Source organism: Odontesthes bonariensis, chromosome 8 (genome assembly GCF_027942865.1).
Source record: "Odontesthes bonariensis isolate fOdoBon6 chromosome 8, fOdoBon6.hap1, whole genome shotgun sequence".
Classification (NCBI taxonomy): Eukaryota; Metazoa; Chordata; class Actinopteri; order Atheriniformes; family Atherinopsidae; genus Odontesthes; species Odontesthes bonariensis.
In genome coordinates, this window is record NC_134513.1 from 12,887,003 (window position 1) to 12,910,776 (window position 23,774).

The 23,774-nt window shown below is 41.1% G+C and overlaps 2 protein-coding genes across 3 annotated transcripts; both read right to left on the reverse strand.

Moving 5' to 3' along the window:
- Window positions 1-627: 627 nt before the first annotated feature.
- On the reverse strand, window positions 628-16,620 carry ube2h (ubiquitin-conjugating enzyme E2H (UBC8 homolog, yeast)). Its single transcript, XM_075472513.1, has 7 exons — window positions 16,344-16,620; window positions 5,306-5,382; window positions 4,206-4,280; window positions 4,047-4,086; window positions 2,425-2,477; window positions 1,375-1,503; window positions 628-1,276 (listed from the first exon to the last, which is right to left on the reverse strand). The coding sequence occupies exons 1-7, from the start codon at window positions 16,394-16,396 to the stop codon at window positions 1,152-1,154; spliced, it is 552 nt and encodes a 183-aa protein (XP_075328628.1). The 5' UTR covers window positions 16,397-16,620; the 3' UTR covers window positions 628-1,151.
- A 1,077-nt stretch (window positions 16,621-17,697) lies between these two features.
- On the reverse strand, window positions 17,698-22,355 carry zc3hc1 (zinc finger, C3HC-type containing 1). 2 transcript variants are annotated; one of them, XM_075472515.1, is made up of 10 exons: window positions 22,199-22,355; window positions 21,605-21,707; window positions 21,252-21,402; window positions 21,051-21,134; window positions 20,812-20,939; window positions 20,488-20,627; window positions 20,106-20,376; window positions 19,347-19,547; window positions 18,664-18,876; window positions 17,698-18,580 (listed from the first exon to the last, which is right to left on the reverse strand). In XM_075472515.1, the coding sequence occupies exons 1-10, from the start codon at window positions 22,330-22,332 to the stop codon at window positions 18,506-18,508; spliced, it is 1,500 nt and encodes a 499-aa protein (XP_075328630.1). In that variant the 5' UTR covers window positions 22,333-22,355; the 3' UTR covers window positions 17,698-18,505. The 2 variants fall into 2 exon arrangements, with proteins under 2 accessions (XP_075328630.1, XP_075328629.1); XM_075472514.1 differs by having other exon boundaries at window positions 22,178-22,355.
- Window positions 22,356-23,774: the final 1,419 nt, after the last annotated feature.

Consider the following 23,774-nt stretch of genomic DNA (forward strand, 5'->3'; position numbering starts at 1 on the left):
GAGCTTTGTTTCTCAGTTCCCAGAATACCAAATGAGTCTGACCAAAAACCTTCGGAGAGAGAGCCCGTCTTCACAGACCACTGACGAAGAGCCACGTAACAGCCAATGGTAGCACCGAACGGACGGAAAAAAAAAAAACGAGTATCTATTGTCACTGGGATTTACCTCAGGTCAGCCAAGACCGCTCGTGGGAAATTGTGGGGGTTTCAAACAAAACGTGGTAACCTGCATAAAAACAACTTGCACGTTATTAGATGGCAATGCCACTGTGCGCTGGCAGTACTACACGAGACAGACAAGTTGTGAAAAAATAAATAAATAAATAAAGTGATCCCCCCCCGGCTTCTTGTGGTGCTTCTAATGGAATCTGCAAAAAAATCCACTATGTCCAAGTGAAAATCACCAGTTTCTAACCAGTGTAATTTTTTTTTTTTACAGTAGCAATACATGCTGACAGCCTCCTCTGCAGGGAGGAGCTTTGGGGAGGAAGCTGAAGCACAGCAGAGAGAGAGCAGGATATAGTGGGATCTGGATGGTGTATTTGTTCCGATTTACAAGCAAATGCCTTCTTTATTCCACCTCCACCCCCCCACCCCCCCCCCCCCCCCCCCCCCCCCCCCCCCCCCCCCCCAAGATTACAAAGTCCTGCTTCACAAACACCGTCTTGACGAGAGGACAGCGCTGTGGTGATTTAGATGAGGGCACAAGACCTAAGCAGCTGTGGCGGAGCAACTACCAAAAATGTTGGTCAGAGTCAATTAGCACTGAGAAAAAAGAAAGGAAATAATGACTCATGTCATACTGCGGAGTTCCATTTAACAAAATGAAGTCTGAGGCAAGAAATGAGATGCTTTTGGATATTGCAGACATCAAACAGACGCAGGGATGGCAGGCAGAAAATGTGAACACTGTTGCTACGACATCTGTTTGGGAATAAACAGCTACAGAGCAGGAGGGGTGTCTGTCAAACACACCAAAGGCTATATATCCATAAAAATCCTTGTTTAGTAGTAATAATAATAATAATAAAAAAAAAAAAATCAACTTGTTTAAATATGAATATTATAAGTCTGCTTTCTCATGGTTAGGAAATCAAATATAGTCTCTGTGGGGGTTAAAGTAGGGATCAGGATGGGGGAGCCCTCCTATTACTACAACTCCATGTCCTGGGCCTCGTCTTCTGAGAAATCAGACATGGAGCTTTCAGATGAAGAGTCGCCTGCCCCCTCTTCCTGCTCCTTCAGGGCCTCCTCTGTTGCATATTTCTGAATGTACTCTGTGAATAAAAACACAGAACAAAGGGTTTTAAAAAAAACGATAAAAAAAACCCTTTTTCTTAGGGTTTACACCAAATGTATTTCCACGAGGGCGAACCTTTGATTTTCTGCTTGTACTCCTCTGGCCGATGAAGGTACATAGCAGCTGCATCTCCATTGAGGGGATCAATGGGGTTTGGGTAAGCCAGTAGTTGGGGCAGGAACGACTCAAAGATGTTGGTCAGATCTGGGCAAGAAAGCAACACATTCTAAATTTATCAGCTGAGAGAATGAAGTTATCAGACATTGACGTGAGCGGTGAATGAAAGTCACTTTCAGGCTTCTCCAAAAATACTGATACAGGTGAAAGAATTGGACAGAGAAGAAGAGAAAATGATACCAGTCAGTGATCTTACAAAAAGATCTGTGCTGCATATACTAGTTAGCAGATCACGCTTTACACTTTTAAAATCCTAAACATGATGGTATCGGGGCTTGACCCACACATTTCTCTTGACTTCTCTTATCGCTGAGGCCACAGTGGAAAACCTGCAATTCCTCTCTCATCTCCTGGGTGTCACTGTTGGGTCTGATTAAGCGGAAAGGCAAACGTTTCCATTGTCTATTGTGTAGGATTATGTCGTTTTGAAGGTTAAATACGTTCAATCTTGCTTTTGCTCTTTTAGCCTTTGCAGAGAATCATTACGCACAATGCCCCGTTGATTGGCCTGTTCTTTCCACTTTCAGCCAATCAGCCAAAGCCAGGGGGCATCTTACACGGCTATCACCAAAACGAAAGAAGACGAAGGAAAAGCACGTGTATCGTCTTCAACTCTGAAACATGAAGACCCAGAAACACGGAGTTCATCTTAAAAATCACATTACATCTTGCTTGACATGCTGAGACATCTGCTGAGTATATTACTGTAAAACTGTGGCGGAGAGAGATGGTGATAGAGGGAAACAACATAATTGCTACTTAGCGTGTGAGCGTGTCTCACACAGCTGAGACGGTAAATCATTCCCGTCCAGGATGATTTGACCTTGGTCGTTGAGACTATTACCTTGTTAGTGTTTACCTTTCCCCTCAGTAAGAAGATTAAGACCAACAGTGCACCACTGTCTAATGTGCCCACACTTGCACACGGTGAGCAGCGCGGCTACTCACCGTAAAGGGCCGTCCACGTCTGGTTGATGACATCTAAACACACTGTCCCTGACCTGGGAAGAGAAGAAAAACAGAGTTAGCAGGTCAGAGCGAGTCTGCGCGTCACTGCACACCCAAAAGCACAGTTTTCTAAACTGAATCAACAGCTCAACAAGGGGTTGTCCCGAAAATAAAGAAATAAATGAAAATAAGAGGGAGAGGAATTCGAAACCACAGGCACGATGTGCAGACATCTTTGCTGTTGGAATAAATTGTGGGCAGCCAGCTATTAAATTCTTGTCAACTTGGAAAGTACATGGTCATGTGACCAGATTGGTCTGTCAATGACAAATGTATGACTTTAAAGTAGGCCACTGAATAAGCTCATGGCAAGCTTGAGCTATTTAAGCCTGACATGAACTCTTTGAGTTTGTTATTGTTCACTTTTTGTTACATTTTTTGCAGTTTAACTGCTTCAGATCCTCCACTACTGGGGATAGTGCAGCTGTTTACTGTTGGTGTCCCCTGATGATTTATGGAAATCTTTCTGATAAGAACTGCCAAAATGGACAGTGTTTTTTTGACCTTGTTGCGGCGTGTCAGATGTTTGATGATTTTGTGAGGAACAACTTTGTTCTTCAGAAGATCTGAAGGCCTCATTTATAATAACAGCACACAAAAGCCAAACAAGGGAAATCAGATTTTTGAAACGGTACACCTGCACATCCTTTTTCCAAATCCCAAGTCACCCGGATGTGTGTGCATGTGGATTAGGCTCATCCCACCTTCTACATACCAAATGATTAATACAAGAAGGTTGCATATAAATGAGACAGCAGATTAGTGGCTCTTTACAGTGAAACATAGTGAGAAATTAGAGTAAACCCCCCCCTTAAAAAGCACATTTAGTGACACAGAAATTAGCTGCTTATAGGCCAGGAAATGTTTGAAGTCCCTTGTGTGAAAATGGGATCTTGATGGTTGAAAAAAAAAAAAAAAAAAAAAAAAAATCATAATAATAAATTTACAGAAGGATTACCACAACTAAAGTTATGGTAAGCTAAAGTTTAGCCTCAAATTGCAATTTGAAGGTGGAGAATGTAATGGTGAGGCAGGACTGGGAAGTTTTCAGTAGATTTTGATATTTGAATTTGTCTACATCTTGTACAATTGAGAAGTACTTATGGAATAGCCATGGACTGCTTTGAACCTTTATCATTAGGTGGAGGTAGAAGTAATGTGATATGACGGCATTAAATATGTGAGATAAGGCTTTTCATATTTAATTTCCACAGTCTGGCTTCAGTTAAGACTCTATCCATGTCACCAATGTGCCCTGCCTCCAAAATGTACATACACGTGGGTCAAAGTTTCCTACGGCTGCGCACAATCTCCTGCCAAGTTTGCTAAGACATAAGAAAGCAAAAAAGATGACTTTAACTAATGTTTGTAATACACAATATGGAGGCATATCAACATGCAATTAATCTTTGAAGAGCTTCAAAGCACAGTCTTCATATAAGTGCTAATAACCAATTATAATATTAGTCAAATAAAATGCAGTTATAGTCCATAAGTGGATGACACTCATCAAAAACATTGATACTGCAAAAAATAGATGACTGAAATCAACTTAAACTTACGCTTCATCAATGTTGGGATGAAAAATCTTGTTCATGAATCCTGAAAAAGCAAAGTAAAAATGAGCACAGTGTACATGAAAAGCAAAAGAAACAACAAAACTAAACAAACAAAAAAAAAAACACCCCAAACCATAGAACACGTGACGACGGGACTCCTACCTATTGATGGCGATTTGAAAGGGTATTTATCAGGAAGATCTACTCGTACTTTCCACACACCTCCCTCGTACGGCGCTGCACAAAGGGAGTGGACAAGAAATATTAAAAGAAACTCCACTGAGCACAGCGGATAGACATTTATTCCACGGGACATCATATTCCATCCTTCATGCACTCCGGTGGATTTAAGGACTGCAGTCATGTCAATTTTCTCCACTACGTTTGAAGCTTGCACGTGACTTCTCTGTCATTGTATGTGGTAATGCATTTGAAACCCAGATCACTCTTTATCTTTAAATCCCTTCTAATAATTTACCGACATCAAAGAGGAAGAGACTGAAGTTCTGAGTGAGTGCTGCTCTCCCAGAATAGCTGTGTGTAACAGGAGCCACATGCACTGAAAGTGAGCGGCACACAGATGCGAGCGCGTACGTTAACACACACGTACGCACAACAGTAACTTTTCTTTTCGACACAGTTTGGAGGCATCGTGAAAAACCTTCAGACGCCCGTTTCCTCTCTTTACCGATTGTCAGTGGTTTTAGTGTGAAAGACGTTGCAAACAGCATACGAGAAAAGTATTTCCTGCTGATGAGGCCATTTATCCAAACTGTGCGAGCAGGGCTCCACTGTTTTACACTTTGTGGCTTCAGACCGAGTTTCAGTCGTTTTTCCATTCCAGTTCTACTGTGGGAACCTCTCTTTATGTTCCAAACAACAGAATGACTCATATTCCTGCAATGGTTGCCTTAAGGGCAGCCCTGACTAACACTTCATGACCCCATTTGACGTTAAGTTAATCTAAAATAATTTAAGACATAATATCTATCACCTCATTACAGCAAATTGGGTCTGCTTTTCTTTTTAAAACTAGTTTGATGAACTCTTAACCGGAAAGGGGAAAAAAAAAAAAGGTTTAATGGGACCAAACTCACAATTCTTTGTTGAAGAACATGTGAAAAGGAAAAAAAACAAATACATAATTTGCCTTATTTTCCTTTAAACCTGGTTGAAAACAAACTAAATACTTCAGCTACCATATAGAAAAAGTGATTTAGCAGCAAATACTCTTCATTAAATCAGAGAATAGAAATACTTACTTCCTTGTGGTCCAAAAAACTTCACTACAAATTCATTGAGTCCACTGAGGATGGTGACCTCGTGTTTGCTCTCAATGCTGAAAGACCGTTGAGGAAAATGGTTTCATGACTGCACACACAAACAAAAACAAATCCAATAATACTAGATTTATTTTGCAAAATATTGAGTTACTGATAATTAGGCTTCTCAATAAAATGCTAATCAGCTATGATTGCTTCCAGTGTATTATCACATGCTTTGCGGCAAGGAGATTAAAAGAAAACACAACAAGAGTCTGACCTTTTTTACCCCCTCTCTCTTCTCAGCATCCCTTCATATCATGTACGATGTTGTGAAGACAACATAAGGAACACAGGAACAGCAAAGGAAATCTGTAGGAATATTCCATGATGATTCTGTGTGGATCTACAGACTTTGAGACTCACTTTAGTCATTGAAAATCGTCTCCCGCAAGTCTGTTCTAGATAGCTTTCAATGGTGGAGAGCAACTCTCTATTCATGTTCGATACCCTCTGCAGTATCAGCATTGTGACAGTCATCCATAAGTTCAAACTGTCGTGCAATATTCAGCAGTTTTGTGATGCATTAAAAATGACGTTGATTTCATATGTGGCTTTGTGTTTGGTGCTGTCAGTTTCTCAGAATTATCTGAATCTAAACCTATATTTACTCAAATCGTCTCCCACAGGAGAAGATAATGTCAGTGGAGGAAATCTAACAGCCATTAAAGTGCCATTAACAGCAGCACACACGCCAAAGGGTTAAATACAACTGGAGGTTATTTTAAGGTCTGGTTGTGCTGGCTAAGAGCAGACTGAATTTCTGGCTTCAGCAAGGACATGCATCATAAAAAAAATAAGAGGAACTTTTTCTGCTCTGACTTGTTTTGGTGTCAAGGAGACAAAAGAGGAATAAATGATCATTGACACAGGAATACACTACAAAAACAGGCATCCCTTGTATACAGACCTTCCTACATCACACTGCATGCATAGTATTTATACTCTGTAGTTCACCCACTTCTGCTCTGTTTGCAAGCACATGAACAAATTTAATAAATTGTAAAATGGGTGGTGTGTGAAGCAAATGAAAGGGCAGCAGGGCTGCAGGTGAACTGACGCTGACCAAACGGACCAAAGTTGGGACAAAAAGTTGGGACAGAGCAAGTTTGCAAGACACCTCGGATTATACTCCCTCAATTTATACTCTCACAAACAGAGTCACCATCAACCCTGCTATTTCCAGAGCATATAATATCCATTGTTCGACCAGTAGTCTTCACTGACTTCCCAGGTTGAAAACAACAGCAGAAACTGCAGCATGGGTGACTAAATACTCTCACTTCACCCTCTCATTTGTGTCTCAAGTATGAAAACCCCCAGAACTATGAATTTCATGTTGATAACAATACCTTTCTTCCACGTCCCATGGCATAATAGTCTAACTGACTGGCCTTTTCTCTCAGGCTCAGTGGCCTGAGGAACCGAGAATTCCTTCCTCCCAACAGGTCGTTGTCAACAAAAATGCCCTCACATTACAAAAAGGAATTCAGCGGGTCTGTTAGAAGAAAATGAAGTTCCTTGTGGAACTTGTGAGCTGCTGGTAGAGCTGCTTAAAGAGGGGGGGTGGATACAGAGAGCGCCTGACTGCCATTCATAAAGCCAGAGATGGGTCCTTAAAAAAAGAAAAACTGTACAGGTGGGACATGCAATAAGCCTCACTTCTCCTTTCTTTGCAAGGTGTCCTGTTGCCTTTGTTTAAAACCACAAATGTACAAACTGATTTTCCCTTGTGGTTGAATTGATTCTAAAATGGGACTTCAAACGTTCAAAACACTGGCTCAGTGACACACATCTCACAACATTTAAAGGGAAACCACAGCGTTTTAATGAAGGTTATACCATTTCAAGTCCCTCGTTATTAGTAAAATGACTATCTGTCCAACCCCCCACCTTGGATTAGTATAGATAAGTCATAATCTGTCGACAGCACTGGGTCAGTATCCTTTTGCATGCATCACACACACTCATTATCTGATACACAGAGCCCAATCAATCCTGCAGAACATACACATCTTTGACAACACAGAAAGACCTGAACTGTAACATAATGACTTAAAAACACTTGGAGAAGACTGTATAGAAAGAGAAAGGTCTAAAAGAGCTAATTTCCGACTACTAATTATCCTCCAAGTTTAGTGCGGGACTAAGGTTAATGCTATGCTGATTTTTTTTTTTTTAACTTCTGAAGCATGTCATATGCCAAAGTGCAGAAATATGCAGTAAACAGCATTTACAGTTGCGGTCTAGACATGTCTTGTTTTCGTTCTGGTCCAGTCAGGCCACTATCCCTATGTGACCCAGGATCAAAATATCTCATCCTGACTGCCCCTTTTCCAAGTATGGAAAACAAACATGATGGAGAATAATGAACTGCTCTGTGTCAAACAATACGGTGTCAAATACATGCAAACGTTTCCCTCACGGAGACGGCGTTTGTTGATCTGGAGAAAGAAAAGCGTTGGCGGGTTTCAAAGCACTTTCCTGACTTTCTCAGCTTTATTTGTGAGAAACAGGAGGCCCGGAAAACCCCACGCCTTAGTCTTTCACTCATGACAAAACAGCATGATATAATGCATTAAGAAAAAATTGATTTTTTTTTAAGTGTTTTTATGTCAAATGTCTGGAAAAACGATCAAACAGTGTCGACTCAGGCTGCGGCTACACGGAAACGTTTTTCACTGTAAACGATACTTTTTCTTATCGTTTCGCTGTCGCGGCCACACGGAGCCGGCGTTCCCACTACCCCAAAACGATAGTTTTTGAAAACGGGTTCCAGAGTGGGAAAGTTTGAAAACGGCCTCGTTTCGTTTCCATTGTTACAGCTAAAACGTTTTTGCGTCAGTCACACGTTGACGCTGGGAGCCAATTTTAACACTTCTCTATTGTCTCACAGCGTGGCGTGACACAGTGGCGTGTGTACTGCCTCGTTTCATCGTTGTCGTCTGGACAGCAGCGCGTTTCCGTGTGGTCGCAAGAATTTTCGAACCCGTTTTAAAAAAAAACCTCGTTTCGTTTTCGTGTAGCCGTAGCCTCAGTTTCAGATAGAATCTGGTTAAAAGAATCACTTCAAACACACAAAACCGACCACCTGCTGACACCCCCAGCTTTGAGTAATCCTGTTAAGACATGGGGAGAGCACTGGGTTACAGAGTAACGGAGGGCACACCATGAGGCATTTCCGTTTATTAACGTCACTGACCAGCAAGACAAAAAAAAAAAAAAAAGTAAAGCGGAGAAGTTCGTTTTCGTGTAGCCGTAGCAGCACCAATGTCCCAAAACCCCCAAAAACCAGCTGGGAAGTCAAACATAAAAAGATTAAGGCCACTCAACAGAGCAGAGGGCTGAAACAGGGCACAAAGGAGCATGAGAAGACAATCAAGAGACGTGTCGAAAAGTGAAAGAAACCTAAGACAGCCTGGATGCCAAATTAAATCCCCCCCAAAAATAGCGATGCAGTGAAAGTGAGAGTTCATTTGTTTATTTTGTCAGATGGCTAAATGCACCAGAAACTGCCTGCAAAGCAGCCCATCAAAACTGTGCGTCAGCTCGCGTTTGCTGAAAGCATTTCTAGACTGCTGCTCTGCTCTAGTAAAATCCTGATTCTATAGTCATTGGACCAAAAAAATAAAAAATAAATCATCATTCAAGTAACTTATAACGACATGATTTCAGCTCTACTTACACGTACAATGATCCCCCACACAGGAAGTTAAGAGGCAACAGAATGTCTTGAGTGTTTTCTCAAAACAGTCCACAGACTCTTACTAAGACTTTTAAGAGCACTAAAAGAATCAAAGACAGGTTGTATACCCTCAAACTTGAGGGAATTTGATTGACTTACTTTGTCTTATTATCTTTATTTTTTCAAGAAGGAAGAAGAAACAACCCAACATCCTCAGAGAGGACACATTTTCGTATTGAGATGAGGAGCCTCTGTTTCACTCTCCCCACCTCACCCTTGAATTGTAGCAAGAATGTATGAAAGGCCTTGCAGATGAAAGGCAGGAAATACAGCAGCTGTCCTCAGGGTGTAAGCTACTGGAAGGCTTCCTCCACCAAAAGCAGAACTGCACAAGCTTATATGCACCTACAAAGGATAAAACAGAAGGCCCTTTTTTCTAAAACTATGAACAACATTTTACAGAAGGAAAATGAAGAAGAAACGTGAAGCTGAATAACAGTGAAGGAACAGACATCTAAGTCAACAACACACCAATAATAAAGCTATTCTTTCTCTTAATGTGGACTAGAGTTATATGACCTTACACTGGAAGACAGCCAGAGGAAAATTAATTATGCATGTTTAATTGTGAGACTGAGCTGAAGTGAATTTATTTGTTTGAAATCCCTGCCAGCTTCTCCAATTGCGCACCGTTCCTTCTAAAGTCCAATCCTGTATTTAAATGTGGCCGTTTGTGCATTCAACTTTGTATGCATTTGTGTGCCACACTGAGCCAAGCGGGATTACTGCTTGACCTCCACAATGCACATGCTGCTTGAAAACAGAGGCTGTCAGTGCAGCACAGCAACCGTCCTGCCACAGCAGGCAGAGCCAGCGATAGGTCGGGTGTTGCTGCGAGAGTGTGATTTAATCAGCTCGACGCCAAATAAACAAACACCGTTACCCCTGCAGTCGTCGACAGCACAACATCGCTGACCTACTCTTCTATTCTTACACTCATAGCTTATCGTTTCACTCATCTAACTTTCACTCATCTCTCAGTGGGGGAACTCGTATTGATGGTAATGCAGAGCCAGACTCAAGCATTTCTACTTTCAAAGAAACCCCCCCCCCCCCCCCCAACAGTAAGATGTTGGCTTAAAAACTATGGCATCTTCCACCACACAGGTAACATTATCAGCTAAAACAGCTAAAATTCCCTTTTGGGAATTCTTGTAGCCACAGTCATAAAGCCTGGGGTAATACTAAGAACCTGATTTGCATCGAAACTCATCCTGATGTCAGTTATGCCTAAACAAACAGGTCATAAAAGTCTGTGCTGTGGGGAAAAGAGCTGGGTAACTGTCTGGTTACCAGCCACACCCCTAGTATGTGTATTTTTCATATCTTTTTAAAGGTTATGGTACCACTTACACACAACATAAGAAACTATAAACAATAAAAGTTTAAATAAAGTTTGCCCCTTGCTTCCATTTATCCCCATATCTGGTGCATTCCCAACAACCCCAAATAGTTTTAAAGTCTGAAAAGCAGAAAATTGCTTTTGAGCTGAAAGTCAACAGGTTGTACATTCTGCAACCATTCTGCTCTAGCACACAGAAAAGCAGCTAATGCTGAATAGAACTGCTGAATCTAAATTTACTGTCCTTTTAACATCTCAACTGTGGTGTTACTGAGCAAAATCGGCCTTAAGCTGTCTGCCCCGACAGCATTCCAGCAAATTCTGACACTTTCAGAGTCTGCATACTGATGGAGACCAGCGTGTGCGGGCTGCACAGAAGAAAACCTCACAAGAGGTTTTACATATCAATGGACATATGGCTCCAAAGGCCTGACTCTCTAAAATCCACATGCAAATAAATGTCTGGTAGCTGTAAAGAGCTGCACTTGATTGGAGATGGAAGGGAAGTTAATAACTTGGATCATTTCTGCTTCTGGAAGTAATAAAAATATGTGGTCTAGATTGTTCAAAAGCAAAGTCTCCTTGCTGTCATTCACAAGTGTTAATAAGAACATGTTATTAAGCTCCATCCCTGAGGGAACAACGTCATGGGATAACATATCTGGCAAATATTTCAGAAACACTACAAAAATCCACCAAAACAGTCTGCTCAGTACTCAATACTTAACCCAACATTTCACTTTGCAATGCAGATTTGGTTTCCATTAGATGAAAGCCTCAATATATTGCTGGCTACCTCCCAGTGTGAGAGCTGAAGCAGCACAGAAATGAACAGGCCAACTTCTTTGTCTTCGCTGGTGAGAGATGAGAGCCCACCCACTGCAATCAAATGTGAATCCTTCAGCTGCTCCTCCTCCCAGCCCTTCACTAAATCAACAGTCTATTTACAGCAACGGAACAGGGCCTGGGTGTGTATGCGTGTGCGGTTGAGTCGCGTGCGCGTACACACAAATGATATAATCATTAATGAACACAAAACTAAGCCAGGACAGAAGACACAATGGACTAAATCTGAGGCAAGTGCCTAATGAGCAGACATTACAGACAAGATCTGCTCTCTGTTGTATGGACAACAACAGCAAAAAAGAATGCTAAATAGAACTGCTAATCTGAAATTCTGTGTAGTCCGAGAACACCACATGGCTAATATTATCAACATAACGCAGACAAGAAATGCACAGCGACAGATTAGCAGATGGAGTCAATTACAGGGTGGGGATAGAGTGAGTTGTACTTTTTGATAAGCCCCTTTTACTATACACATAGCATATGTTAGCAACCACAACATATCAACGTATTTACACAAAGGGATTCAGTTTAAAAAAAAAAAAAAAACGTAGTTCCTGATGGTAACTCCTTTGATTCTGAAAGCATACATTAGCGGAAAAGGCAGCCTGAGGTCCCCTGTGCCAGAAAGAAAAAAATAATCTGAAACAATGAGAGGAACTTGAGTCCATCTGTTTTTCAACGGGAGCTCAGCCTTGCGTGCTGGAAGCTTCAGCGTTTGTACGGTGGGATTAGGGCTGAGGGCCTCAGATCTCCTACTGTCAGATATGCCTTGCTCCTGGACCCCTAAAATAGGACTGTCAATCAAGGGGGGGGGGGGTCCTCTGACCATAACCTCACCCACAATTTACTAAGTTTACATCAAGATACAGAAAAGATCGCAAGAGAGTCAAAGTGTAGGCCCATCTTTACTTTTTCTGTAGAATATAAGCTGGTTGGAGAAGAAAAATGTTTTCATTTTCATCTCAGAAGATCTTCACATCCCAAAATCCACAACATATATTTCTTAACACATGCACTATGCTGAATTTGACTCAACACAATGTCAGCTGCATGCTGATGGTATGTTTTCAGCTCTCTCTGGTCTTTACCTTTTCCACACAACAACCAGCCGCGTTTCAGCTTCTTCATCCAGATTAAACATTAACCTCGAGCCATATGAACTAGAAATGATAACTGAGCTTTAGGGTTGTGCTCAATGCCTGAGGCGGGGGGAGAAAACATGGCAAAAATTAACTTTCATAGCCAAATGCCAAACATACCATTATATCTCTTAACTTTTGTTTTCTATGTAGGATTGCGGCGTTATCGCACTGTAAATAACAAAGGTTGCTTATGCAAGTTCATCACCAGACCAGAGTTTTCCCCATTTGAGTCATCAGACTAATATATCTATCTAATTAATCTCACAGTCAGGAAAGGGCAGAAAACTGCTGGCTCCTTCCTCACAGTAAACTGCATCAAGTTTGTTCCGTCCCACAATAACGACGCTGAGAGCAGATTGGATGCCCATGGCTGTGTGACATGTTCTGACACAGCAGCGGGAGGCGGAGGTCACGGGGGCTCCAGCAAACGCCAAACACAAAAGACTCCACTGCTGATGCTGTCCGGATGTCATGTTACAAGGGCACAATGGGGCCGAAGCGCTAAGCGGAGAGCAGATAAATCTGAGGATTGGTATTCAACTTAGGGAGGGCGGGGGACAGTAAAAAAAAAAAAAAAAAAAAAAAAAAGGCAGGGAGGAGGTGAACCCTGCACCTATAAGCCCGCCCACTGATACTAGACAAATGAATAACTGAGAAATGCTAAAAGCCAAGTGTAACCTTGATGCGACGCTAAGATTAAAATGTGTACGCAAAGTCATAGTGAAAATTGAAATATGAAGCACAAGCATGAAAATCCTTACAGTACAAGTATACAGTCTTTGTTAGTGTTAATATGATCGATGCTGGAATAGATTAAGCATGCAATCCCCCTCCCGGCAACTCCCAACAGTCTTGAATATAAATTACCAGTAGCCATGCTTCATGGAACTCTTATCCAATCACTGTCAAACCTTCCAGCCGCAACTACAAGGAGGAAACGAACAGCTGAGAGGCAATTTGAGTAACATCAAATGTCCCAGTCTCACCTCTGGTGCAATGAGATTTCATAAATGAACATATACGCACACCTAATCTCTTCATGCTCATATGATTACAAAGCAAAACCTCAGGAAAATAGTGAGGCTGAGGAGAAGTTTCACAAAGAAGAAGAAGAAGAAGATTCACAATGAAAGCAAATGCATGCAATAAAAACAAAACGCGGAATATCTTTAAAGAAATGCCATGCGAAGTAGATTAGACAAAGGGATTCAGAGGGGCCCTTTCAAAATGGCCACAGGAATATTCACTTGTTGCATTCAAGGGGATAACCCATAAAATTACAATGAATGCAAATTTGCTTTTCGCCTACTACATGTCTTACCAGTCAGACCGAGTGCTTAGTAATAGCCTTGTTGAAACAACTTTCTATGCAGTATGTGCAGTCAACCCCACATAACAAGCTGAAGGTAAAGTGCTTTGAACTGGTACACTTTGCAAGGATCGTTTTTCAAGAACACCGTGTTCCAAAGCGGTCCAAAATCAAGACCAAACGTCTAAAAAGTTAGGTGGATCAAATAATGTTAGCTTAAAGTTTAGGAATTCAGTCTGCCCATGTCTTGCAGCTCTGGGCTCTGTGAAACAGGGAAGGTGACAAAAAACATTTGAACTTCATGCTAAAGACTGTGCTAAAAGCATGTTTCAATATGTCAGCTGGTTTAGGACAAAGCTTAAAACCAGCGATGCCACATGTTGAGGTAATTTTGTCGCTCATTTTTATAAATTCCCTCATGGCCTCCGCTCTAGATTCTCAACTCTCTGGTGGCCACAGCAAACTAAAACGTGAGGCCTCGCTCAAGCTGCTCCTGTCTAAAAGGTGGTGTGACTTTCGGGTTTTGGTTACAGCTGGAGCGGACTCATAGATAGGGAGAACAGTTGGGTTTCACGGCAAGGTTTCTCTGAAAACCCAAACAGGGGGAGGGAGACCACCTCACATCAGCTGCAAAACACATAAAAAGAGAAATAAATTAAACAACCTGGTCAGCAGTGAACTTGTGTGCCATGAAACCCAACACTGCAGAGCCACATTTAAAAACACAAATAGCTGTCTTCTTTAACACTTGCTGATCAGTAGTCCTGAATGGTATGTTAAAACACACGGTTCATTGTGCAATACTGAGCAGGTGGCATACAGTAAATCTGCTCTTGCCTGTCAGTCAAGCAGCTAAAGATCGAGAGTGGATGTACTACTACTACAAGGCTTTGTGTGGGTTTTTGTGTGTGCTGCAATCCCCAAACACTCCTGTTTTGTTTCACTACTGTCATAGCCAGTGTCGAGTGGGGGAAGCATAAACTTGCTCTAACAAGCTACCTAGCAAACTGCTTCTGGCCGTGGGCCAAAACAACAAGAGAAATGTAGCTTGAAAAGAAATTTGTAGATATTGTGGAGCAACGTGCTGATTAAAAGGTAGTAATGAAGAATTAATGTCGTACCATAATGTGACGCTATAGGACAGGATGTATTATGAAAGGCAGAATCGGTATTGCACAAGACTACAAGAAAGACCTAAAAAGTCTGCATCAGCAGAGCAAACTGAGAACACAGTATTGTTCGGTTTAATTTAAAACTTGACCAATTAAAAGTAACAACCAAATTTATACTCTTTTCAACAAATGTGTTGAACCTGTTTGGGCAGCTTCCTCTTGTTTATGGTTTAATTTGACCAGCCCACCTATAATCCCATATTTGACTAAGCTTTGCTGCCATACCATCAGCTGTTCTAAGTCCCTCCTTCTTGCAGTTTCCGGCTGGTAACAGACTACCCAATCATTAAGCTGGTTTCCACTGTACTGGAACAAAAACAAAACTACTTCTTCATGAACATGTATGGTTTGAAAATTCGCTGTTATAGTCCAGTTTCACAACTCACTCTGCCAGCCCGAAGTGAAACACACAATCAAATCAGCAGCACAAAAGCAAACAAGGTAACAACGACTTGAAAAACAGAACACACTGGATGCTGCCCAGCAGTTCAGGCATTGCACAGTGAAATTGAATGCAGCCACATGACACCTGCGGTAATACTTAAAACAACGGTTGCAACACTGGCCTCCAGGTCCAGTATGTTCAAACTACAAATCAACACCACTGCAAAAATCACACAAGTTGGCCTTTCCTATTTTTTTTTTGCCAGCAGACACTGAAGTACAGTGAGAAACACAGATCAGGTGGCCATTTTGATGTTGAAATTAACCAAGCTAGCTCAGCAGCGTTTCAAAGAAATATTTCTAGGGGTAGATACAAAAAGGCAATGACAAAAAAAAAAATCTCAGATTGGTGACAAAGCAACGCTCTGAGATCTAGAATGTCGTCCATGCTGCCACAACGCCAACGTTTTTCTGAGTGGAACAAAAGAAAGCAGCTTTTTCAGTTAGCCTGACGTTATGTAAACAAGCTCTTGTGTAAATGTGTGAGGGGGCAGTTTGACTTAACTCCCCCCAAAAACAGCAAGGTGGACAAAGAAACCAAACTGCCACAAGGTGATTCCTATAGTCTACATCCACTTTTGGTGTAACAAGATGAAAGACACTGCTATTAAAGGAAAATAACGTCAGCGTCTGTTTTCGAATATAGACAACAAACAACACAGCTAACGTTTGTTACATATTGTGCTGGGAAAAAAATGCTAAAGGGAACTATTCACGAGTTGATTGGCTGATACGGTTGTCCCGATAAGCGACAGAAGGTTCGCTGGACAGAAATAGCTAACAGTTGGCTTTGCTAGCAAAAAAAGGTTGTTTACACAAAACACCAGTAATTCACAGTGAACGCGATTATGGTTTTGGGTTACAAAGACACACAAGCAGCATCATTAAATAGCTCGTACAATATGTCCACCTACATCAGGACATATCAGACGAAACAGCGGCTGATAGACTGTTGTTTATGTTCAGAAAGGATACAGTTTCACCACATCGGTATCCATTCGCCTTTTACCCGGACTTGGAGACGACATTTTTGCTATTTCCACCGGAGAACACCAGCAAGTACGCTGAAAGCCAACCCCCCAAAACGCTAGACAGTCTAGCAAACGGTACTATCCAAAAGTTAACATTGGCTTTCAGATGTGTCCACCGCAGAGCGTCTTCGCAGTTCAACGTGTGAGTATCCTAATGAGTGACTGAGCTAAACGTTAGATCTCTCCTGTTCACTGCCTCTCTGCGTTTTCATCATGGTTCTGACAAGCAAGGATCACTCCGCGAATTACGACATATATGTGCGCCGAAACGTCACCATAAATGGCCATGTTTGTAGTTTCAAATGAAACACTTTTGCCTCAGTTAAAACGTTAATTAGCCAACTGGTTAAATGGACATTTGGGCATTTTAAACGTTACCGAGCTGTCCCATGTGGCCCCGAGGATTCAAGGGGCTCTGGGTTCAGAGTTTTTGCAGAGAGAAAGTCAAACTGACTTAAGCAAACACAGACACAAAACAACTGAAAATAGATCATCACTTACTACTATGTAATGACGACATAAGTCCAAAAAGACAAAGAGAAAACGGTCTAGTCAATCAATAAGGTACAAACTTCAAATGACTTAGCAAATCACACAAAACGAGAAACATAAATAACAGAAATAAAACACAAATGCAAATTGACAAGTAAAAACAAAAATGACTGACATAAGACTGAGAGTGAATACAAATAGATAAAGATTCAAAATGACCACAGAAGCACACAACCTCGCCTGTCTTTGTCTCCCTTCTACATAGATGTGGTAACCTTTTTTCCTTCTGTATAGTCCCTCCATGAAGTTTTGAGCACCTCCGTTGTTGCTTTATTTCTAAACTATTTGAAGACAAATTACTACAAACACTTTTGTCAGGATTGCAGAATTCCATTCCGTCATTACTGTGGCTCTGAATCCATCCCGTCCATCTTCCGAGTTCTTGATAAGACGGGCATTACCCCCACATGTTAGTTGTCATGATACATGCCTCAGCATATATCCAGCACATTTAAACTTCAAACCTGTCTTACCTGTAATCAAGTGAATGTGGTGAAGAGTATAGTCATGGCTGAGCACCTCATGTTCTCACAAGTTGTCTTCAGGTCACTTTTCAATAAACATATTGTGCTTGTGTATATAAAACAGATTAAGATGCTGCGTTTTGTCATTTTCCTCCTTGTATGCCAGTCTGTTTAAAGGTAGAAAATGGCAGTGATGCTGTGTATCAAACAAAAATTTTTTTTCTTCTTTTGTGGTTAAAATGTCATAGGAATGACGTGCAAAGTAAAACAAACATCCAGAAGAGCATTTTATCAAACCATTTCCGGAAAGTTTATTAAGATAAAAGCACATGCAAGATAGCGAGAACTTCATTATCAATCAAATGTCAAAGAAAAGCAAAAAGCCTAAAACAAGTCTCAAATTTGTGGCACACGGTTCTACCAGCCTGCAACAATAAGGACAAATGAGAAAAAACAGGAACTCATCCATCTTGCTTTTAAGCAAAATGTTACACACATATAAAGGATTTCTCACAGTTTTTTATTTTTTTTTTTGCTCATCTGAAGTTAATGTTTACCACTGCTGCATACGAGTGAACACACAGTGAAAGTAAACATTGTGTTTCCAGTGTTGAGCCATTTGGCCCTTTCTCACAATCAGAGATTCCTTGTCTCCTGTTTTCCACAAAAAAACGCAGACCATCACGATGTCATTAATGATAGCTGTCACTGTCTTCATGTGAAGTTGATAGAACATTCCTTTCTGGCGTTCTAGTTATATACAGAGATGAGTTCCTTTACCTGCCGACTGCTTATGCATACACACGATGCAAGGCCTCTGTAGGCCCCAGCAGCTGGCGTTCACAATTTCCAAGTAGCAGAATTCAAATGTTTTAAAAGCCCACAGGGGTTCTTAACATTTGACTGTTCACAGAGAAGACACTCGTCAATTTTCCTCAAGAAACACTTTGACAGTAAACACAACTTCAAGGGATGGCATATATAAATGAGATATGACATTCCTGTTATTGGTAGATGGATTCTGTACCAGATAGAGAGGGCAGGTCAGTTCATCAGTTCAGTGTGGCAATGCTGCTCGTAACTAAACAGTCTACTGAGATGGAGAGGAGGATACCTGCCACTGACGGAATATAGCAAACACCCTTTTAGACTTGTCACGAGGGCCCTATGAAAAGAGAAATTATGAAGAAATCAGATTTATGTTTTCTGACTTTTTATGACACATTAAGATCAGAAATGTTGACTTACCTGAGCTGGACTGCCTCCCTGTGCACTGGAGTTCTTCTTTGTGGGCATTAGGAGGTCAAGCGCAGCTTTCCAGCCCTGCTGATTAAGTGGTGTGTCTCCATCTGAGGAGGGGATGGCCCCTGGATCCTCATTCTCCTTGCCCACAGAGATCCAGGGACACCAATCCCTGTGCTGAGCGAGAGGGTCAAATGCATTCTTGTGCAGAGGACCATCCTGAAATAGTAAAGAAGCAGCTGTTTTAGCCCCAAAATCAAAACAGGTAATGCACTACTCTCTTTCAAATTTGACCACTTTTAGGATCTAGGTCATACAGCTTTGTTGTCAATAGGGGAATAAGGAACATATAAAATAAATATATGCTATATATAAAATTGTTTCAAAACTCACATTGTATTATTCTATGATACAAAAAAAATCTCCATTTTGTTTCAGTCATGACAATGTGTCAAATTTTGAAATGCATGACAGGTTTTACACAAAAGGTATGAACCGAAAATGTGACTTTAACATTACGGATGGGGAAGCCCCATCTTAAACACAAGTAATAAATAAAAATGATGCTAAAAGCACCGCCTTAATGACCATGCAGCACAATATTCTAATATTGTGGACTTGAGCAAAAAGAGTCCTGAGGTATAATGAAAACAACAAGTTATGAATTCAGGAGTAATGTTATTTCTTACAGGACCACTAAATGATGACAGGCACAATCGTTTGGGAGGGTGCAGGCTGGCAGCGCCATCAGTCCCGGAGCCGTCTCCCTGTCCTCGACTTCGAGTTGCAGGCCTCTTACCCCGAGTCAAAAGACTCGACAGCTCTTCGCTGGGGCTGGGTGAGTCTCTGCTTCGAGCACGCATGGCCACGGGAGAGGAGGTGCCCTCGGCCTATGGCATACACCAAAACATACTGAAGTAGCAGTCTGGAGATTGTAATTAAAATTACGAAGTGCATGAAAGGTTATGCAGCTTTTTCATTGCATGGTACAGTTTGACTTGGCACAGCCATATAAGCATAATTTATTGTGGGTACCAATTGCAAAACACAAGTCAGGGATATCTCATCTTTGAAAATAGATAACAAATTCTGTGCAGGACTAATGAGTCCCAGACCACGTTCACATGGAGGTACGCTCTGTAGTTCAGTCCTTTTGATCACTCCCTAAAGATGCAGTTCAAATCGTTCTGTACTAAGCCTGTCGCAAACTCAGTGCAGAAACCAGTCTACACATACACATAAACAAAGTCAAGTTGCGTTTTTTTGTTGTTGCTTTGTCATAACAGTTTCACTTGCACTGCAGTGATATCCAGGCAATCCCACCCATGTCTCGGGGAGAGTTTCCAAAGGAAAATGAAGAAGGAAAGAGCCCCATTGAGTTGAACCGTGCCCAGTTGACCTGCACCATGCAAAGGAAAAACGCCATTAGCCAGTCAAGCTGGTCTTACCTGGTCAGAGCGGGTGGAGTCCTGGCTCCTCAACTTCATGCGACATGGAGTTGTTGGAGGAGTGGGTGAGGCAGACGTGGAAGGGTCTCCCTGGCCATCACTGGTGGTTGCTGATGCTGGTACGGCCACATGAGCAGAGGGTCCTGTAGTATTTGGTGAGGTCTCTACATCACCTGCAACCACTTCCATCTGGTGGAAGTTCCACAAGCCCACCTTACGCATACAGTAGGAGCAGGTGAGGATAGGGAGGTTCATAGCTTGCAGAGCTGGGCTAAGATGGAGGAAAAAAGATGGGTGGTTTGTTTGTACTTGTGTAGCTATAAACAGTCTCTTTTGTCTTCTCAATACACATTTTTGTGCAGTAAAAAGGGCTTCATCTCACCTTGCTGCCCAGCCACAGAGAGAAACAATGCATGCAGCCACCTGGACAGCCAAGGGTTCAGAGCATAGAGTATCTCCCTTTCTTTTTTGTTCTTCCTCAATCAGCTGCAGTAGAACACTGATAACATCCTCTGTCAAAGACTACAAGAAAACAGTGGACATTAAAACCACGCAAACTAATAAAAATGCTATTCGATTACTTAAAAAACAACAACTAAACAATCTGATCATAAAGTTCACAACATGTTTTCCATAACATCAGTCATATACTCTTCTAAATCCATTAAACAATGGCACTGGTAATTGATTTATAAAAATGACTTACCATGGATTTCAGCTGCTCAGGCTTCAAAGCTGGCAGCTGCTGTGAGAGGAGACAGGCGCTCTGGAAGCGCTCCAAAAAAGCAGAAAGAAGCGTTGATGGTTCAGAGGCTGGAACTAGCCAGAACCTATCTGGAAAAAGTAATCTTTGGTTATAACCTCTATATAAATTACCAAAATTTCAACTGCATTGGCATGGTTGTGTTTTGCTGTGTCCATCATTTGAAAAATGGTTCCTCCTACCTGGGCATGGAAAGTAAGGCCAGGGACAAAACTTCTCATGCTGTGTCTTAAGCTGCTTTGATATCTCTGCAATGCGGGTTTCATCTATTCACAAGAAGAGAACGGCTTGAGCTACTTTATTTTTTGGCAGGACTGCAACATCACCCTTACCTTACCCAGCTCTGACACAAGCTTTTTCTTATTGCTTAAGGATTTACTTACATTTTTCAAAGTCTAAAGTTGGTTGTAGTGATGCACAAAGGAAAGCCTGGCAGCTTGAGCACTTGAGCATATCACAGCCAACATTGATCCAACCATATCTGGCACACTTCAGAGGGGACAGTGTGCGGGGTTTGCCTGCCCATTTCAAACAGTAGTATGCTAAGGAAAATTGCACATAGACACACAAGTGACCTTGAACAAAGTACATATTTAAGCATTATCGGCATGCGTGAAATACAGAATGTCCAATCAAATGATGGATCTTAAAGTAGTGGATTTATTGCTGGTCTGATGGTTGTAATATGAAATTAAAAACAGATGGCTTATTTTGGAATGAAACGAGAAAAGGATATTGAATACGATTCCACTCTCGAGAAAAAAGCCTCTTTGTTCGTTGCCTCACAAGGAGCTTGAGTGTTGCTTTTTACTCCCAGAACATTCAAGTCTCCTTGCCCACTGAAATAAACATAAAGAAAAAAAACACACATCATCACTTGCTGTATATTTGGCAGGCGTTTAATCAAACAAACAAAACAAAAACATGAAGTGAGAGCAGTTCTTTATAAAGTATATGTAACATACGTTTAAACCGCGTGACAAAAAAAAAATGCTTGGTCCAAGCCTGCTAAATTTAGTAACACACTTTAAACTGCAAACTTCAAGTCCCCACTCTCTTTATCTGAAGTAACACAGTAGCGGCAGTATAGCGGCTACCGTGACACGACTGTTCTGTAGATAAAAACGTATTATAAGCACAATATGACAATGGTATGCTTGCGCATACTCGCAGTCCTGTCTTTCCAGCTCAGATCACTAGACTTGACCCTCCTCCAGCAAAGCTAAGTGAAATGAAGGCGGCTAATGCTGCTAGGCTAAGTGGCTAAGCCAACCAGCTAACACCATCTTAAATTAAATAGAAAACGCACGCGTTTCTTCCAAAAAAGCACCTGTTAGAACCGGTGTCTGGTGATGATACGCCCTCATTCAGAAGCTCACGAACTTTCTCTGGAGAAACAAGAGAAGACTTATGTTGATTAGAATTGCCAAGACGATGCCCAGGAGTACCGCCGAGAGTCGCCATGGTCGGCGCTGTGGTCCCCCGGAAAATGCACCCTGAAAAAGTTGTTCCGCTTTGCAAAGACCACGAAAACGCACCAGCACAAGACCCATCGAAATTATTGAATGTATGATAAAATTTCAACTTTAATAGTCAGACTAAAGACTTGTGACAAAAAAATGCCAAAATAAAAACAGTTGAAGCTCAATTTTAAATCACGTTTTCAAGAATGACATAATCATTGCACCTTTATGTTTCCTGTCAGGAAAATGAGATGTGAAATTCCCCAGGACACTTAGGAGGTCATCAATTATCTACAATTAAACTACAATTATTATTGTCATCAATTGGCAGCTTTCAGTTTTCGAAGGTAAAAGACAACATTATGCAAAAAAAAAAAAAAAAAAAACTACCATGGCACTGATTTAGCCTTTTTTTTTTTTTTTGAGCAAGTTTTCAATGTAAGACTTTCAGTGTAAATAAATACGTATGGTGTTTAAGAGTCTGGCTAACTGAAGTTGATCCAGCATAATCAATTGTCTGTGCAGAGTAGTTTAATATCAAATAACTCCATATTTTATAATGTGACCATATAAGAATGTAATTTTCAAATGTTTGTAAAGGAGACAAAAGAAAACTATTTCCGGCTGAATGCACTAAAACCCACATTTAATGTAGAATGCCTCTGGTTAGAAATGATTTTTTACAAATATTTATTGGATTATGTATCCATTTGTAATTGATAATTAATCTGTGACGATTTAGTTAAACTCCATTATCTAGGTGCTGTGTATTAGTAAAAATAAGCTTAAAGTATCTATGGCTAGGATTGAGTAATTATGCAAGCATCCATTATAGTGTGATTAGTGGGGCAAGCAACCTAAATGCCACGTTGTATTTCAGTCACCTGACCAGCCGAGGTCCAAGAGAGGAAAGAATCTTTCAAGCTGTGATGCCTTCATGACACAACAGCTGGCATCCTGGGGGCAGTCCCATGGTAACAATCAAACTGAAGCACCCTGCAACCAACTGTTTAACCACTCAAACGCAAGAAGTTGAGTAAAACATGTTTTATATAACAGTAAAAAAAAAAAGAAGTACAAATGAAATAAAGTCTGAGGGATAAATAAAAGCATTTTCTCTAAGACTTTCAACACATAGGAGATATGGGTTACTAATATGTTGTAATGGGTTACAATCTTTCAGATCAAGTAAACAAATGTAATGCTCTAAGGCAGATGATCAAAATCAAAAGCAATTCTTGGGAAAAACCCAAACTAAGAGTAGTCTTTTAAATCAAGATTCAGGTATTCTAAACAATGCAAAAGTTGCAACAGATGTGCTCTTAAATCTGTTGTTTTTGCAACAAAATTTCAGTGAATAGGGGGAGACAATGGTCAGCAGGGATTGTCCGGACCCTCCGTTTGATCTCTCTTTGTAATTTAAAGAGCTCTTAAAAAGTAGTT

Bases quoted from the DNA above. Each gene is read 5' to 3' on its own strand.
- ube2h (XM_075472513.1), bottom strand. From the start codon at position 16,396: ATGTCGTCTCCAAGTCCGGGTAAAAGGCGAATGGATACCGATGTGGTG. The intron at 5,383-16,343 runs GTATCCTTTCTG...ACGGTCTTTCAG, and splicing joins GATACCGATGTGGTGAAACT to CATTGAGAGCAAACACGAGG. The intron at 1,504-2,424 runs GTGAGTAGCCGC...TTTCTTGCCCAG, and splicing joins GACGTGGACGGCCCTTTACG to ATCTGACCAACATCTTTGAG.
- zc3hc1 (XM_075472514.1), bottom strand. From the start codon at position 22,332: ATGGCGACTCTCGGCGGTACTCCTGGGCATCGTCTTGGCAATTCTAAT. The intron at 19,548-20,105 runs GTAAGACCAGCT...TGTATGCCATAG, and splicing joins ACTCCACCCGCTCTGACCAG to GCCGAGGGCACCTCCTCTCC. The intron at 18,581-18,663 runs GTAAGTCAACAT...CTCTTTTCATAG, and splicing joins AGGGAGGCAGTCCAGCTCAG to GGCCCTCGTGACAAGTCTAA.